Raw genomic sequence first — 15,740 nt, 5'->3', positions numbered from 1 at the left:
TGGTCCCGGTTGGTGCCACCAACCGGGACCAAAGGGTCTCCTGCCTGGGCTCCGCGCAACAGGCCACATGGAGGCCCATCAGTCCCGGTTCTGGATTGAACCGGGACTAAAGGGGCAGGGCATTAGTACCGACCCTTTAGTCCCGGTTCAGGAACCGGGACAAAAGGCCCTTACAAACCGGGACAACAGGCCCTTTTTCTACCAGTGTTGGTTTTAAAGCGTTGTTGCAGCACTAACAACTTTTCAAAAAATCTTCCTTTATAATTGCTTATTGGGTTTAAAGTGTTGTTGCAGCAGATCCCCAATATACCCCCTATACTTAGACTAACATATGTACCCCCACCTTTCTCTCTCCCACTCTCGTGTGCAATAAACACAACGGCGAAGCTCGACCTACCGACAACATTCGACGGCGAGCAGAGGAAGGAGTGGCAACAGCGGTGAGGACGACGTGGTTGTCGATGACGGAAGGAGTAGCGGTGGCCGAATGCAGCAGAGGGAGGTGGTGGCGGTGCCACGACTGGCAGAGTTGCAGGCGTCGGGAAAGGCAGGCAACAATTAGTTCTAGCAGTGGCGCAACCAGTCAGTGCCCACCTCCACGTGATTGTGAGCACAAGCGACAATGGATTGCATATGGATGGTACCTGAGAAGCTGACTTCATAGGTTTAACAAAGGGCATCTTTAGCCGATCCCCTAAAACCGCTTAGAGGAGTAAATATCTGGTTTACTCCTCTAACCGGGACATAGCCGAACTCTTAAATCATATAAGGGAGTAAAAAATTTACTCCTCGCGGCGGCCGAGGAGTAAAAATATCCGCTCGCTCGTCCGCCCAATAAATCGCACCCAACACTCTCTCCATCGTCCGACCGCCCAAATCCACCCCCGTGTGTCTCCTTCCATGGTTGGATCCGGCCGGCGTCGCTCGCTGTCACCCATCTGCAGCGCCTGCCCGGTGGATAGACCCCGCACGGCCGCCTTCTCCCGCGCCGACGTCGCCTAATCTTCCCGTACCTCCTCCTCCTCTCGCGTCGTGCCGAGGCCAAACTACCGACCGAGACACCAGGAAAACCCACTGGTTCGACAATTTTCACTCGGAGAAAGCTGCGGCGAGTGCATACGACATCAAGTCAATGCACTTGTATGGCGTCATCGGCCGCCGAAACTTCTCTGACGGCTATCTGCCGCCTCCGGAGCCACCGTTGGACCAGCGTGTGGCCAATGCCCGTGAGCGCCGGGAGGACAGAGAAGCCCGCGAGCGACACGCGCCCGAGGCTGACGGTGAGGCGTACATGGGGGAGCTCTACCGGTGCTACCCAAACCAAGGCGGAGCACCGCCTATACACGGAGTACGCCGCGGGAAGGATCGAGGTGGAATATCGAGAACTACAGGGGGTTTCTGTAAAATTATCGACAGATGGGCAGAAGCACTATTCACTTTATTAGTATAGGTCTGTCAGGTCTGTTTAGGGCACATCTAGATGTGCCATAATTATTGCACATCTAAGTCCTCAATCAAATTAGAAAGAAAAAGAAAAAAAGACAAAAAGAATATTGCACAAATCTTAGTGTAAAACCAATGATATACTACATCCGTTTCAGTTTACAAGTCCTACGCGTATACCTAGATTGCCAATTTTATCACCTTAATATAAACTATATAACACAAAATTATACAGTTTGAAAATAGAACATCTGAAGTTTATATTAGTATATATTTTTTGTAATATATGACTTGTATTAGGTTGGTCAAATTGACGACTTAGGGGCACGCGCACGCCCTATAAACTGAGAGAGGGGTAGTAGCTAGGATTTAGATATGTAAAACTTATAGCACATCAATATGTCCTTTAGCAAAACTGATATAGATTTTGAATCGGCGCCGAACTTCGGCTAGTATGTTCAATAAGTACTTGTTTGAATCGACCTTGTGTTTGTTTGCTCGAATTCGTTTTATACTCGACTAAACTTAGAAGTTCGGCTAGGTTCAACCAAAACTTTGGGAGTAAATTCACTCCAATAATGTTACTCGACGGTTTACTTCGCCATTCTTTAAGATCGACTAGAGATGTCCTAACAACTCAGTACCACACCAGAGCCTTCATAAACCAACTGCCAATTTGTTGTTACATGATTTGGATTGGGACTTTTTGTCAAGAGCAAAAGGCATGACGCGGCATATCTTCTTTTTTCCTTCTCGAAGAAAACGAGATGTATCTACAGCATGGGTGCACCGCCAATGATCATGCCTTTGGACAGCTCGCCATACTTATCTTTACTTATTCTCATCTGATCACTAAGTTTTCCCAGAGCAAACCAAGATAGATAACAACAGAGGAAAAAGTGGCGTCATCCGAGCCATCCAAAGGAAAACGAGCGGTCCAGATATACTGCGCCCGAGCGAGTCGCACGAACGTACGGGAGAAAGAAACCGAAATCAACAACAGGTGGGACGGTCATCTTCCTCCCCCACCCCTCTCGCATCGTCTCCACCCGACCGCTACCCCCCACTCTGCCGCGACCCTCTCGACGCGGCGGCCGCCGCCGGGATGACCGTCTTCTAGCACACCACAACCGATCTCCCGCGGAGTCCCCCGCCCGCCCCTGCGCCGCGCCGACAGAGATCCGGGACCTCGTTGGTGAGCTGCCGACCCCCTCTGCCCCTAATCCCCCCAGCGATTTGTCCCGATTCGTTTCCGGCTCCTGCCCGCGCGTTCGTGATGTTACGGAGTCTCTCGTGACCAGATGCGTGGTTGGGCCGTGGCTTTTGGTCCTCCTTTTACCGTAGGGCGCTTGGGGTGGAGACCTCGCCGATTTGGGGATTTTCATGGCTGTTTGTAGGCACGAAATGTCAGATTGGGAAAAAGTATATATTAAACGATGGTTAGTGAAATCTTTGTGACTTGCACGATGATAGAGACATATGGTTTGTAGCCTGAAGCTGAGGAGTGACCAGTAGGCCGGATAATGTTGTAATTCCATGGGAATTGCGTGACTGGTACCTGCTTAGGATTTTTGGGTCTGATGACATTTTCTAGAAGGTAGGGCACATATAGACTCGATTATCTAAGCAGGGCTTAGTCGAGTTTGCTAGAAACTATCTCTGACTGAACCTGTTTGAGGAGTCATAGGCTTTATTAGGCTCTGGATACCGTATGATTGTGAACCTGTCATGATGCGAATGGCTATTTTATTTTCTCAAGTTGGTTAAAAACAAGAAATCATATCTTTGCTTAATAATTGCCTAGTTTATTGTGATACAATTAAATAGCTCAAATTGGGTGTATTGGCATCAACTCAGAACCTGCTATTGCTTTCATATAAATCATGTAGGGCTGAACTAGACTTGGTGGTCCTACGTTTTGTAATTTATGTTCAGAAGAAGCAATGTTTTCTTTTGACCACTAAGCATTCTTCTTATTGCAACTATTAAATGATGAGTAAGCCATGTGTAGAATTTGTAGGATTTGTTTGATCCTCCCATAGTTCTATTTAGAGATGCTTAGTTGGGCAATAGCTCAGCTAGCCAGCTTTTGCGTTGGTTCTTTTGCTTACCAGCCTTGCCCTGTGAAACTGTTGTGAGGAGTGGGTCATTGGTTTTTCTTTGCGAAAAGTTTGCCATCGGAAGCGAGCCGATTTGGCTTTCCTGATCTAGCAAGGTTTTTGTAGCCCACCCAAGCTAGCTGGCCCACAAAAACTAAGATATTTGAACAGTTCCAAACACCTAGCCTTGCCCGGCAAGGCTATAACTATTCTTGCCTAGGATCCAAAAGAGTCCTTAATGTGCTGCTAGTCCTCTGTAGACTTTACTGAGCGGATTAAAACAATGTCGTGATAATTTAGTTATTTTACCACGATTTTGTAACTAGAGTAATTTCTTCTAGTTTATATGTTACGGTAGGGATAATTAACTGTTTTGAAAAGCACTGCAGGTCTAATGTGATAGCACACATGTAGTTTATCTAAACAGTTCTTATCTAAAACTAGTGAATGATGCTCCTTCCCGATAAGTTTCCAGCAGTAAAAATGTTTACAATAACTTTCACGGATGAATTCCTGCTTGCCGAGTTTCTCACCTTCTTTAGATACCACGGTTATTGTCAATTTATTTATTAGTTTTTTTTATTAGAGAAGTGCTATATGTACTGAAAAATCTGTACAAATTAAGTACTCCCTCCGTTCGGAATTACTTGTCACAAAAATGGATGTATCTAGACGTATTTTAGTTCTAGATACATCCATTTCCGAGACGAGTAATTCCGAACGGAGGGAGTACTTACTCAGGGTAGCTACAAAGCCGACTGAGAAAATCGCCACCTAATCAACTAGGCCACACATTATTAATCCCTCCTCGACTAAAGTAGATACGTATGCAGTCAGTAATATCACTTGGCACTCTCAGCATTTCTGTGTTTGTTATGTGGTTTCTGAAATAGCTAATGCACAGGGAAACTGTATCATTGTTCTAAAAAATAAACATGATTATGTAGTTAATATGACTCATTGCCTGTCTTGTCAATTGGTTGTTTACTTGATTTTTTATGGACTGCTGGCTTTATTTCATTTATGAGAGCATTTCACTTTTTGCTCAACATAAATACTTGTGGTCAGTTTTACTGGAGAAATTGGCATTCCCTCTATGTAGGTATGGTATTATTCGCTTGTGAGGCATTCTGATTTTTTGCTGTACATCAGGACTGCAGATGCACAAAACATAGTGTACCAGCTCTTCCTCACTCAACATGTGGAGTTTTGCATCAAATGCCATAGCTGGAAGCATAAAGAAAAAGGTACAACCATCAAAAGGCAGCTTATCCAATCATGATTGCTCTGATGACGATGGTTCTTCATGTGCAAGTCGAGAAGAAGGCCTTGAATGCCCAATTTGCTGTGAATCCTTCAACATCGTAGAGAACGTTCCTTATGTCTTGTGGTGTGGTCACACAATGTGCAAGAACTGCATCTTAGGTCTTCAGTGGGCTGTTGTCAAGTTCCCAACCCTTCCTATCCAGCTGCCTCTCTTTGTCTCGTGTCCTTGGTGCAACCTATTATCTTTCCGGCTGGTGTACAAGGGCAACCTCAAGTTCCCACGTAAGAACTACTTTCTGCTGTGGATGGTTGAGAGCATGAATGGTGACAGAGCAAAGTTCCATTCCTCTGGTCATGAAGAGCGCCAATCAGTATGTCCCTCCAGTGGCGGCACCAGTTCCAGTCAACACCACCGAAGAACCCCTACGGCACGAGCAGAGACCTCCTTTTCTGCCAGAGATAGAAATGCCACTGCCAACACCTCCAACACTGCCAGCGTGTCTCTCCAAAAGCTTATGGTGTGCTTCGTGCAGCTGACGGCCAAGTTCCCGCTCGTGATAATGTTCCTCCTCATAGTTCTCTACGCCGTCCCTGCCAGCGCCGCGGTTCTGCTCCTGTACGTCCTTGTCACGTTTTTGTTTGCGCTGCCGTCGTTTCTGATCCTCTACTTTGCTTATCCCACCTTGGACTGGCTCGTGAGAGAGATATTCACTTGAGCCGTGCTGTTCTGAAATGTAAGTACAGTTTATATAGCTTTGTGAAGGTGAAAACAAAGCTTGGATATCTATTTCCATCCGTGGCGCCACTTTGCTGTTATGTCCTCTGTATAGATAGCCCTTTTCTGTTCCTTGTTTTATTTTTACCTCTTCTGCTCTGGCCTTTAGAGGCTGTGGTTTGCTGTAACTGTCTGCTCATTGAAATGTTGTTCTTGTTCATGAGTGCCCCAATCTTTGTAATTTTCCTTTTGTTGTGGTCAGGTGTTGTATTCCCTCCTATCCATATTTATTGTCGCTGCTCTACTAGAGGGAGTACCATGTTTTGCCGCTCTTTCGGGAATGCTTGCGTTGCAATGTTCTCATACAGTTGCTTACATTTTGGTACTGATTCTTTGCTTCGGGACATGGCTTTTGCATGTCGAAATGCGGTTCTGTAGACGTCTGCCTTCTCGGACTTGCCAACCAAACATGGAGTCGGCATTGCTGTTCATCAAGTTAACTAACGCTTTATACACTTGTGGCAGATGAGCATGTTGGCCACGGTCCTTGGCCCTGACGAACATTCTCGCTTTCGACCAGTCTGTTGCGGAGAAGGCCTACATCAAATTGAGATTCCGTCAGCCATGCTCCAGCGTGTGCGGTCCGGCCGCTCCGCATGTCTTTTTTAAGCATCTCCAACAGAGCGCGACGCGCTAAAAAGTAGTTTGCAGCGTGTCTATCGTCTGTAAAAGCGTGGCGGGCAGCGCTGGCTTCAGCAGCCGTGTTAAAATTTAGCGCACGCGCGTAGCTCCAGCAGCCGCGTTAAAATGCAGCGCGTATCGCATAAACATTGCGTAAATATTTTTAAATAAAAACGATACTAAATAAAATTCATAGATAAAAACGATACATATATATTTTACATAGTTCCATAGTATACATAGATAAAACTATGGTGCAACGACATAAAAAAAACTACTAGATAGTGCAACTACAACCTATTCTCAGTCGTCGTCATCATCATCATCCTCGTTGGTCTGGTTCGAGATATCGAGCCACATGTCGTCCCAACGAGGATCATTAGCCGAAAAGATCGACTGCCCATCATTTTCAACGATATCGCACTGCGATAGCGCCAGGGCCTTCCGCCGACGCCTCTCCAACCGATCCGCGCGGCGCTTTGCTGTCCTCTCTGCCCAGTAGGCTTGCTCGTTGGCGACGTTCTCCGGATGGCGCCGGTGCCATTCCGCCATGCCTCGCTCGTCCTCCTCGGCGATGAGGAGGCGGCGCTGCCGCCGAGTGTGCTCCGCACGGCCCTCGTCCGTGATAAGACGAGGCGGAGGGGCGACGTCCTGCGCCTGCTGGCGCATGTACATGTCCTGGAAGTTCATCTGCGTGCGCGGCCTGTCTAGGCGCCATGCCGCCACGTCGTACGCGCAGGCGGCGTCGTACGCGCAGTCTGGAAAGGTGCTGAGGTCGAGCCAGATGTCGCCGGACCGGATCTCGGCGTAGTACCAGCCGTTGGGGCGCTGACAGACGCAGCGGTAGCCCGACGCTCCTCGGCGGCGCGGCATGGTGGCGCGTCGGTGACGGGGCGCTGGAGCAGTGAGGAAGCAAAGGAAGCTACGAGGAAGCGGGAGAGGTGCGTGTGGATAGCCGCGCGGCGAGCGTCGCAATTTATAGACGTGCTGAAAGCGGTGCGTCAAAAATAGCGCGCGAGCTGCCGCCTTTTTCCGCGCGCGCAATCGTTTCTGGCGCGCGCTAGTTTTTCGCCCCTGTTGGAGCGCGCGAAAACGTCCTCGCGTGCTAAAAATCTAGTTTACCGCGCGCGCGTCTTTTGACGCGGCTGTAGAAGATGCTCTTAGATGCAGCTGCACATGCTTTGGGTCGTAGAAAGCACGAAGAGCCAATATAACACGCTGATAAGATTATGGATCTGCTACGCAACTAGGCGTCCACTCAGCTCACTTAGCATGCCGTTGTTGTGCCGCCTGCGTCCCGCCTCAACACCGAGCATCGTCAAGCTCTGGCTTCATGTGACTTGTGAGGGTGTGACCAAATCTGCGCTCCCCTCCAAGACGCTTCATCGTGGGTCTTGAATGTCGGATGTATCCGTAACTGTTGGTTTGGCACACCCGTCTGATGTGGTGCTACAGTCCGCTCTGGTGGTTCAAATTGAGCATCTGCAAGGCTTGCTGGCGTGTGTTGGGAGCATCCTACGGCAAGTAAAGGTTGCTTTGAGCAGGCTTTTTTTGGGCCGACTATGTTGCAGACCTCTCTGATGGTGCATCATCTTGGTGAGGTCGGTGTTGGCTCCGTAGAGGATACTGGAGCAGAGCTATATGGTTGTTTCTCCCCTCGTCCTCATGTTCGGGACAACTCCCAATCCATGTCTGCCTTGATCCCTATGTCGTGGCTCTGGTGCTATAGATCGTGACCGAGCTTCTGGAGCTATGCCCGAGCCTTGCTTCGCCTTTGTCAATGGAGCATACGAAGGTGGACTCGGTGATGACCTCGTGCGAGGGGTATGATTTGCCTCTATCATGTCAACAACTCAAGGTGAACTCGACTGGGCACTAGAATGTGGCTTTGGTGCCCACTCCACCCCCAATGTCACATTGGGGCTGTTTGGATTTCGCCCTGGCCAGCTCGACCAACACAGGGCGTGCCAATATTTTGGCGAGAGAAACGGCCGCCTCCGTTCCGCCAGCTCGCGGGCATGGAATCTGAACAGCGAGCCAAAAAATTAGTAAGGCTCCGTAGATTTGGCCACTATCCAAACGAGTGCCCATGTTTCCAGTCAACGCCCATTTTTTGGCGTGGTAGCTCTTGGCTACCATCCAAATAGCCCCATTATCCTGATGCTTTTTTTGCAAAAGGTCTTTGTGACGTGTCTGTTAGCTTGGAGCCGTTAGCCCTGGATTTGTTAAGGCAATTGCTTGTCTCCTAACGGGGACGATGCAAAAGCAAGAAGGGGGGTGGGAGGGGGCGTACGTAAGGTTGGAGGATAATTAGGGGCAAAACCGAGAGAGGGAGCTGGGAACATACTTAAGGTTGGACGAAACGTTCTACCTGCAGTAGAGATAGAGAAGAGAAAAGAAGGCTGGCTAAATACATATCAGAAGGCCGACGATAGCGCAGGTCGACCATCACAAGCGACCGATCCATCACCTCGCGCTTCGCTCTTCGCATCGCTTCAGTTGCTCGATCGGCCCCACAAGTTGTCCCTATCCTTCACCGGTCATCTCCTTCCTCACGTCAAATCCCTCTTCCCCAGAAGGCTCCTCCTGAGAGATGTGCTCCCCTTCTACACCCCGCCCCATCCCTGCAGAGGGATCTCTTGGTGTGGCGGCACTCCAACATTAGCTGTGGTGCCCTTCCCCACATTCTCTCATCAAGCAGGATGTCCTCCCCCCCCCCTCGCGGTTGCAGCATCAACACATACCTCATTGGCTCGCAGCGGCACCACCATTCGGCTCATACCAACACTAGATGTTGTTCCAGCACTGTTGTGCTAGGGTTGCAGCCCCGCCGCCCGATTCCAACAACACCAGCCGCCGGCCCAATAGTGCCGCCGGTAGGTTCCAGCATTTGCCGTGCTGGGGTTGCAACACTCATGTAGGCCCTCATTCCAGCAACACCGGTCGTTGTTCCAGCAATGGCGTCGGCCAATTCCAGCAACGCTAGACGTCGTTCCAACATTGGTATCGACCAATCGTAGCAACGCCCCCCCCCTCCCCCACCGTTCCAACATCGGCGTCGGCTAGTTTCAGCAACGCCAACACCGTTCCAACATTGCCGCTGCCCTCGTTCCAGCAACACCAGCCGCCGTTCTAAAGTATGTTTTGGTGATCCGCATCGGAGTTGCCCTAGAGTACCCAGAGCGGTGTGTGGGCTCTATCGCGTAGCATGGGTGGCGAGGCGGCCAATCACGCACGAGATCGGTCAGCCAATTTGCAACGCTTTTTTTTTTGTATCCTAAAGCCAGAAGAAAGGAGGGAATTTCCTTTTAGCCTTACCTTTTTCTTGGTGCAACTAGACGGAAAACCTTGGCGCTGGTGACACCGGAAAGCAGGGATGGTATGAGGATATCCACGAGTTGGCGTCACCAGACTGTGAAAGTAAGCCGGGATTGGCTAGCTAATTAATCAACAACACAGGCCATGCTAACATGCTTTGCTTTTGAGTCGGCTTAATCAAGAGCATAGGCCATGCTTTGCTTTTGAGTCGGCGTCGGATAAAGGAGGGATAGGGATTATTCGGCGGAGAGATAATAATAAATAAATAAAGAGAAGTAAGGGATCATGCATGTTTCGAGGGGCCGTTGGACGGCGACGTGCGGAGGATGGGTCACCTGCCGTCGATTCGGTTTGACGAACTCGAAGCTGGGTTCGCACTCGCACCGTTGCGGTAGGCTGTCTCTCCGTAGGGTGAGTTTGGGTTTGAAGTTGCACCCAACACCACCACACGTCCACGTAAACTTTTTGAACGCGGTACAGACACAAACGCTCATACATACGCGCATATATTCATCCGTATAAACACATACGCATATTTTATTTTTATGAGCATCTTCAAAAAACTAAGCCGGCATATCATCTTCAGATTTATTTCAGGATTGGTGGTGTGGCGAATGAGAACGCGCATCAAACAATCTTGATGTTTCGGCGACACGCGCAGCGACCGACGCCACGAATTAGAGGCTTCATCTTCATCCGACACTCGTTTAACGAACGGAATGACGGCGGACAACACACACACAAGCAAACTTAACCTGTCTCTTCTTTCCTCCTTTGCCGCGTGCAGTGCGTACGAGCCAGCCACACACGACACAAGTCGGCAAGCACTTTCTCTCGCGGCCTCGCCGCTGCACCGCCTTGGCATCTCTTGGTCGCGGCATCACCCAATCACAGTCAGCCGTGTGTGTGCACGTCAGCGTGATTGTGGTTGCATAGTGCGCGTATAAAAAAGGCCATACGCTTGTGCTCACATGGTCAGGCATACATAGAGCCCCTAGCGAAGGCCTCTCCCCGCTGCCGACTGCAGGCTCCAAGAAACACGAGGAGCGGATCGATCCAGGGGACTAGTCTAGTTAACCGTTAACAACTTCTCGTTTCCACCATACACACAGTAGCTTTTCGTCCGGGAGAAGCAAGCATAGCAAGATCTGGCCAGCTTCTTGGGGCCGGCCAGCCGAGTTCAGGTATGTATGTGTGGCCATCGTCGCCAGTTCCTCCTTCACCGAATTGAGCTTGCCCTTTTTTCTTAAATTCTCTAGCTTGTTTTGAGATACGATTCCTTCTCTTTTAGCTTCACAATTAAGTTGAATTCAACCGCTTCCACATGCATATAGAAAGATTAGGTTAGATTAGATTGCCCGATTACTTTCCTCAAGAATATGTAAGCATGCAGCAGGGTAGCCAAATTAAGCTTAATAACGGTGTCAGGAAGAACCTCTCCAACCCAACAATTGTGTGTTTTTCCTTCTTCCATCCATCCATGGAGCTTACATACCTCAGCTACGAACAAAAATAGCAGGATATGTTCTTACCCAAGAGCAGCGTTTCCTTTCCATGAACCGCCCGTTTGCAGTATTACTCCAAAAGAAGCCGCTGTTAGCTAATTAATCAGGAGCTATAGCTAGATAAACCAGTTAACTAGTTACGCTAAATCGTGATGAGGCATGCTTGTCAGGATAGGGATAGTGTTAGGTGTCCCCGTTTACCCACCAAATTGTGTTGCGCGGATGATATATAAACGTAACTGTCCTTGGACTATGCATGCAATCGTGGCCCTATCAGATGTTGACGCTTTTGATGGAATCGGTTCATCGGTCGGTGTCACACGCGGCCGTAACAACAGTGACCAAAGTGTTCCACTCCATCTTCTTCTCCTCGATCAATTGTATTGTTTCCTTCTTTCCGTGGGGCGTCGTGTCCTGCTGTTGTAGGACTAGCGTTGCTGGTGGCGATCCGTCTGGAAGCATGCACGCATCATGGAGCTCGAATAATGCCGCAGGCCCGCGTATACCATGCCATGTTTTCCGGAAAATAATACTCTCTTCGTCTGAAAAAACTTGTCCAAACCTTATTTTTCAAATACATGTATGTAGCACTAATTTGATGCTGAATAAATTCATTTAAGGGGCAAGCTTTTTCGGACGGAGGGAATAACCACTCACGATAATTCATGGTCTTTCCGAAGTCTCCTTACGGCTGGAATATTACTTTTATGGACAGATTACAAAATTTCATTGTTTGCATAGGTATATGTTCTGACATATCTGCTCCAATGTTTGCATAGGTGTTTGCATCGTCGCACGCAGGAAGAGGCTCCAATGTTGCGCGAGAGATGGCAGGGACGCGTTTTTACCCTCGTCCTTCTTCTTCTCTCCAACGCGGCGTCAGGTATGTGACTGCTTTTGTGCTCCGGCTTCAGCACGGGGTTGCCGGTGCAGGGTTCCATTCTCGCTTTCCTTTCTGTCCCCGGCCCAAGATTCGTAACTTAACTCGACATACGTTCCCGGACGGACGTACGTAGAGCATCGTAGAAAGCAGGAAAGCATGACAGAAAGGATGTAACATGGCGGCACTACATGAGGTGGCGTCTTTTCCCAAAGACGCGACGGCACGGCACACAGACAGACAGAGTTCTATTTTCATTTTCGTTTTCTTGAAAGCGTGCAGCAGCACAAAGGGACTTTCTAAGCTGCGATGCTTGTGCGTTCCCCTTTCAAGACTCTTATCTTGCGTTGAGTCATGAGCAAAAAAGCAGAAGCAGACGCGACACGCGTACTACAAGAGCTAGCTCATCGGTTGTGGCCTCGTGTCCAAGAAACTGAATGATGCGCCTACCTAACTATCTTACGTACTACTCCTTCCGTTCTTTTTTTTAGGAAGGCCTGGCTAGCTTTATTAAAATTAAACAATGTTTACATCGTCTATGAGCTTACGGACAACACAAACACAGCCAAAAGGCTCATCCAACCAACTGAAAAAAGATTTATTACAGAAACAAAATTAGCTAGTGCATGAGCTGCTTGATTACAAGAACGATAACAATGCTTACAAATGACCTTCCCGATCAACGAACTAGTATCCACACATTCCACGAAGATTGCCGCCGCTGAGTCCCACCATCTAGTTTGACCATTACAGAAGTTAATAACCTGTAGGGAGTCTGATTCCGCTTCCAACCGATTGAATCCAAGAGAATTAGCAAAAACTAGACCGTCTCTCATTGCCAAAGCTTCTGTAGTGATCGCATCTGCAACGAAAGGGATAAATTTGCATTGTGCCGCCACAAAGTTTCCTCTAACATCCTGTAGTATGGCCGCTGTAGCCCCCGCACCTTCATCTGGATAAAAAGCTGCATCAACATTCAATTTAATAAATTGAGGGTCTGGCTTACTCCATTTTGCTTCAGCGAAACTAGGGGTGAGCGATGACGCCCTCTGATGATTGCTCGCAATGGATAGCACTGACAACGCGCATCTCCACTGTGGTGGAACCGATTCATTATGCATTATTTGTCTTTTGATCCACCATAAGTACCAACCTCCCACGGCTATAACCTGTTTGAAGTTCAAAGATGGATGCATAGCTACTTGTTGATCCGGCAGTGAGAGTATATATTCAAAGATGGCCGAACCTGATCTGTCAACATGTATCGCTTGGTCAATGATATGAGTTAACCCAAGATGGGACCATGCATTAGTGCACAAGAATAGCAGATGTCGGATGTCCTCGGCGCCTTGATGACAGATGGGGCATGCACCATTTGAACCAACATGCCTATTAGTAAGGATAGCTCGAAGCGGAATAATTCCTTGCAAAATTCTCCAACCAAAAGTCTGCACTTTACGTGGACATTGCAGCTTCCAGAGAGTACTCCATACAGTCAAAGGGGTGGATCCACTTGGGCGCCCCATCATATTTGCATGCCCCCGAAAAGTATGCCTTCCATTCTTAAATATATAAGTCTTTTTAAAAATTCCATTATAGACTACATACCAGTGGCGTAGCCAGCCCAATAAACCAAGATGGTCCATCAATAATTTTTATTTACATAAGTTTATTTATTTACAAAGAAATATATTTTTACTACACTATATACAAGCTATGGGGAAATTCCAGGGTGGCCCATGGACCACCCTAGCCACCCTTTAGCTACGCCACTGCTATATATGGAGTAAAATGAGTGAATCTACACTCTAAAATAATCTATATACATCTGTATATAGTTTGTAGTGGAATCTCTAAAAGACTTATGTATTTAAGAAACGGAGGGATGTAAAAGCTTTTAACTTCAGTTATCCCTAATTATATTTGCCACTCAAGCACTGAACAGACTGAAACCTGAAGCCATGCGTGGCCGTAACGTGCAGCTAATACGAAGACGCTCCAATGATGCGGTCAAACGAGAAAAAATCTTTACTACACACTGGCAGTCACTGGCAAGTGCCAACTGAACTCAAATTTACCTTGATGATGGGCAGGCACTTCTATGAGGGACGACACGATGCTCCCCTCGGAGGCCGAGAATTCTCCGTCAGACTTGGCAAAACTCGTGCAGTCTAAGCAGACCAAGCAGGCGCGCGTGTGCGGCGGAGCAGACCACCGGCTGCTGCGATCCCTGGCCAACACCGGAGCGGAGGTCATGGTCACCGTCCCCAACTCGCGGCTGCACCACATGGCGGAGTTCAAGGAGGAGGCCCAGCTCTGGGTCGCCGCCAACGTGGCGCCGTTCCTCCCGGCGACCATGATCACGCACGTCCTGGCGGGAGACGACGTCCTGTCAAGCTCTCCCGGGGCCGCCTACTCGCTGGTCCCCGCCATGCTGAACCTCCACGCCGCGCTCGCCGCCGCCCGCCTCGACGGCCGCGTCAGGGTGTCCACCGCGCTGTCGTCGGTCCCGCTCGCCCCGTCCTGGCACGCCAGCGTCGCGGGGCACCTCCTGCGGTTCCTCAGCGACACCGGCTCGCCGCTCTTCCTCAAGCAGGCCCGCGCACGGGAGGCCGCCGCCGCCGACGACGCGTACGCCGCGATGCGGGCGCTCGGCTTCTCGGGCGTCCCGCTGATCGCCGCGGAGCCCGAGGGGCTCGGCGGCGCGGTGGTGTACCGCGGCCACTTGCGTCATGCTGCCGGTGGGGGCGGCGGGAGGCGGTCGCTGGCGGCGGGGACGTTCTGCGTGGCGCTGCAGAACGCGGACCCGGCGGCGCTGCAGGCGGGGCTGAGCTGGGCGTGCGGGCAGGGCCAGGCCGACTGCTCGGCGATCCAGCCCGGCGGGGCCTGCTACAGGCAGAACAACCTGGCGGCGCTGGCCTCCTACGCCTACAACGACTACTACCAGAAGGGCGCCAGCACGGGCGCCACCTGCTCCTTCAACGGCACCGCCACCACCACCGCCACCGACCCCAGTAAGCATGCAGTCTGGCACAGCTTCTTCCATCTCCTGTACCGCCATGGATGTATGTTCTCTGATTCTTTCATGGTGATCGCTCCTTGCAGGCTCGGGATCGTGCGTCTTCGCGGGAAGGTGAGCGTCATTTCTCGCGACACTCAGCATACTTTTGCTCCAAGATCATTTCACAAGTCTGACACGGTATCGATTTCGTGCATGCTTGCAGCACCATGGCAGGGGGCTCCAACTCGAGCGTGCCGAGCGCCAGCCCTCCGACGAGCCTCGCGCCTCCGTCGGGTGGCCTCGCGCCTCCGGTCGGCTCCAGCCCTCCGTCCGACTTCGGGCCCCCTCCGACCGGCTTCGGCCCTCCCGCGGGTGGCTTCGGTCCGCCGTCTGGGTTCGGCCCACCGTCTGGCTTCGGTCCCCCGTCGGCGTTCGGCCCGCCGGGGAGCTTCAACGGGAGCGGGACCTTCGGGCCGAGCGGCACCCTCGAGCCTTACGGCACCGGGTGCCGCCACGTCGCCTCTTTGGCCGCCTCCACTCTCCTGTCCGCCATTGTTCTTGCCGTCCTCGTCGCGTCGCCCGATCTGATGTAAATTATGTGAGTGTGTATTTGAATTAGCTATAGAGAGATCACGCCCGTTCTTGTCGGGTGTCACCCTGTCGCCCTGACAACTCCATACTAGTAACATGTACTATTAGCAGCGTTGTAAAATATACTACAGCACAATCAGAACAATATCGATATACGATATACAGGCGAACATACCGATTAAATTGTCGACACAATTCGATGTACTCATTAGTAACGGATTAAATTGTTAGACAATTTGAT

At 50.1% G+C, this 15,740-nt stretch overlaps 3 protein-coding genes across 4 annotated transcripts; 2 read left to right on the top strand and 1 right to left on the bottom strand.

Annotated features, from left to right (window-relative positions):
- The first annotated feature begins 2,405 nt into the window (after nucleotides 1-2,405).
- Nucleotides 2,406-5,743, top strand: LOC125552529 (RING/U-box superfamily protein). 2 transcript variants are annotated; one of them, XM_048716129.2, is made up of 2 exons: nucleotides 2,406-2,638; nucleotides 4,703-5,743. In XM_048716129.2, exon 2 carries the CDS (start codon nucleotides 4,742-4,744, stop codon nucleotides 5,522-5,524), a length of 783 nt encoding a protein of 260 aa, XP_048572086.1. In that variant the 5' UTR covers nucleotides 2,406-2,638; nucleotides 4,703-4,741; the 3' UTR covers nucleotides 5,525-5,743. The 2 variants fall into 2 exon arrangements, with proteins under 2 accessions (XP_048572086.1, XP_048572085.1); XM_048716128.2 differs by having other exon boundaries at nucleotides 2,411-2,638; nucleotides 4,695-5,743.
- A 764-nt stretch (nucleotides 5,744-6,507) lies between these two features.
- LOC147976435 (uncharacterized) lies at nucleotides 6,508-7,077 on the bottom strand. The gene has a single exon (XM_087520860.1). It carries the CDS (start codon nucleotides 7,075-7,077, stop codon nucleotides 6,508-6,510), a length of 570 nt encoding a protein of 189 aa, XP_087376986.1.
- Nucleotides 7,078-10,483: 3,406 nt separating this feature from the next.
- Nucleotides 10,484-15,659, top strand: LOC125552530 (glucan endo-1,3-beta-glucosidase 4-like). Its single transcript, XM_048716132.2, has 5 exons — nucleotides 10,484-10,706; nucleotides 11,807-11,910; nucleotides 14,001-14,921; nucleotides 15,013-15,040; nucleotides 15,132-15,659. Exons 2-5 carry the CDS (start codon nucleotides 11,841-11,843, stop codon nucleotides 15,499-15,501), a joined length of 1,389 nt encoding a protein of 462 aa, XP_048572089.1. The 5' UTR covers nucleotides 10,484-10,706; nucleotides 11,807-11,840; the 3' UTR covers nucleotides 15,502-15,659.
- Nucleotides 15,660-15,740: the final 81 nt, after the last annotated feature.

Source organism: Triticum urartu, chromosome 4A (assembly GCF_056163025.1).
Source record: "Triticum urartu cultivar PI428250 chromosome 4A, HENAU_Tu73, whole genome shotgun sequence".
In the NCBI taxonomy this organism is placed as follows: Eukaryota; Viridiplantae; Streptophyta; class Magnoliopsida; order Poales; family Poaceae; genus Triticum; species Triticum urartu.
Note: the sequence above shows the minus strand (reverse complement) of the source record. Positions and strands in the feature narration are given on the sequence as shown.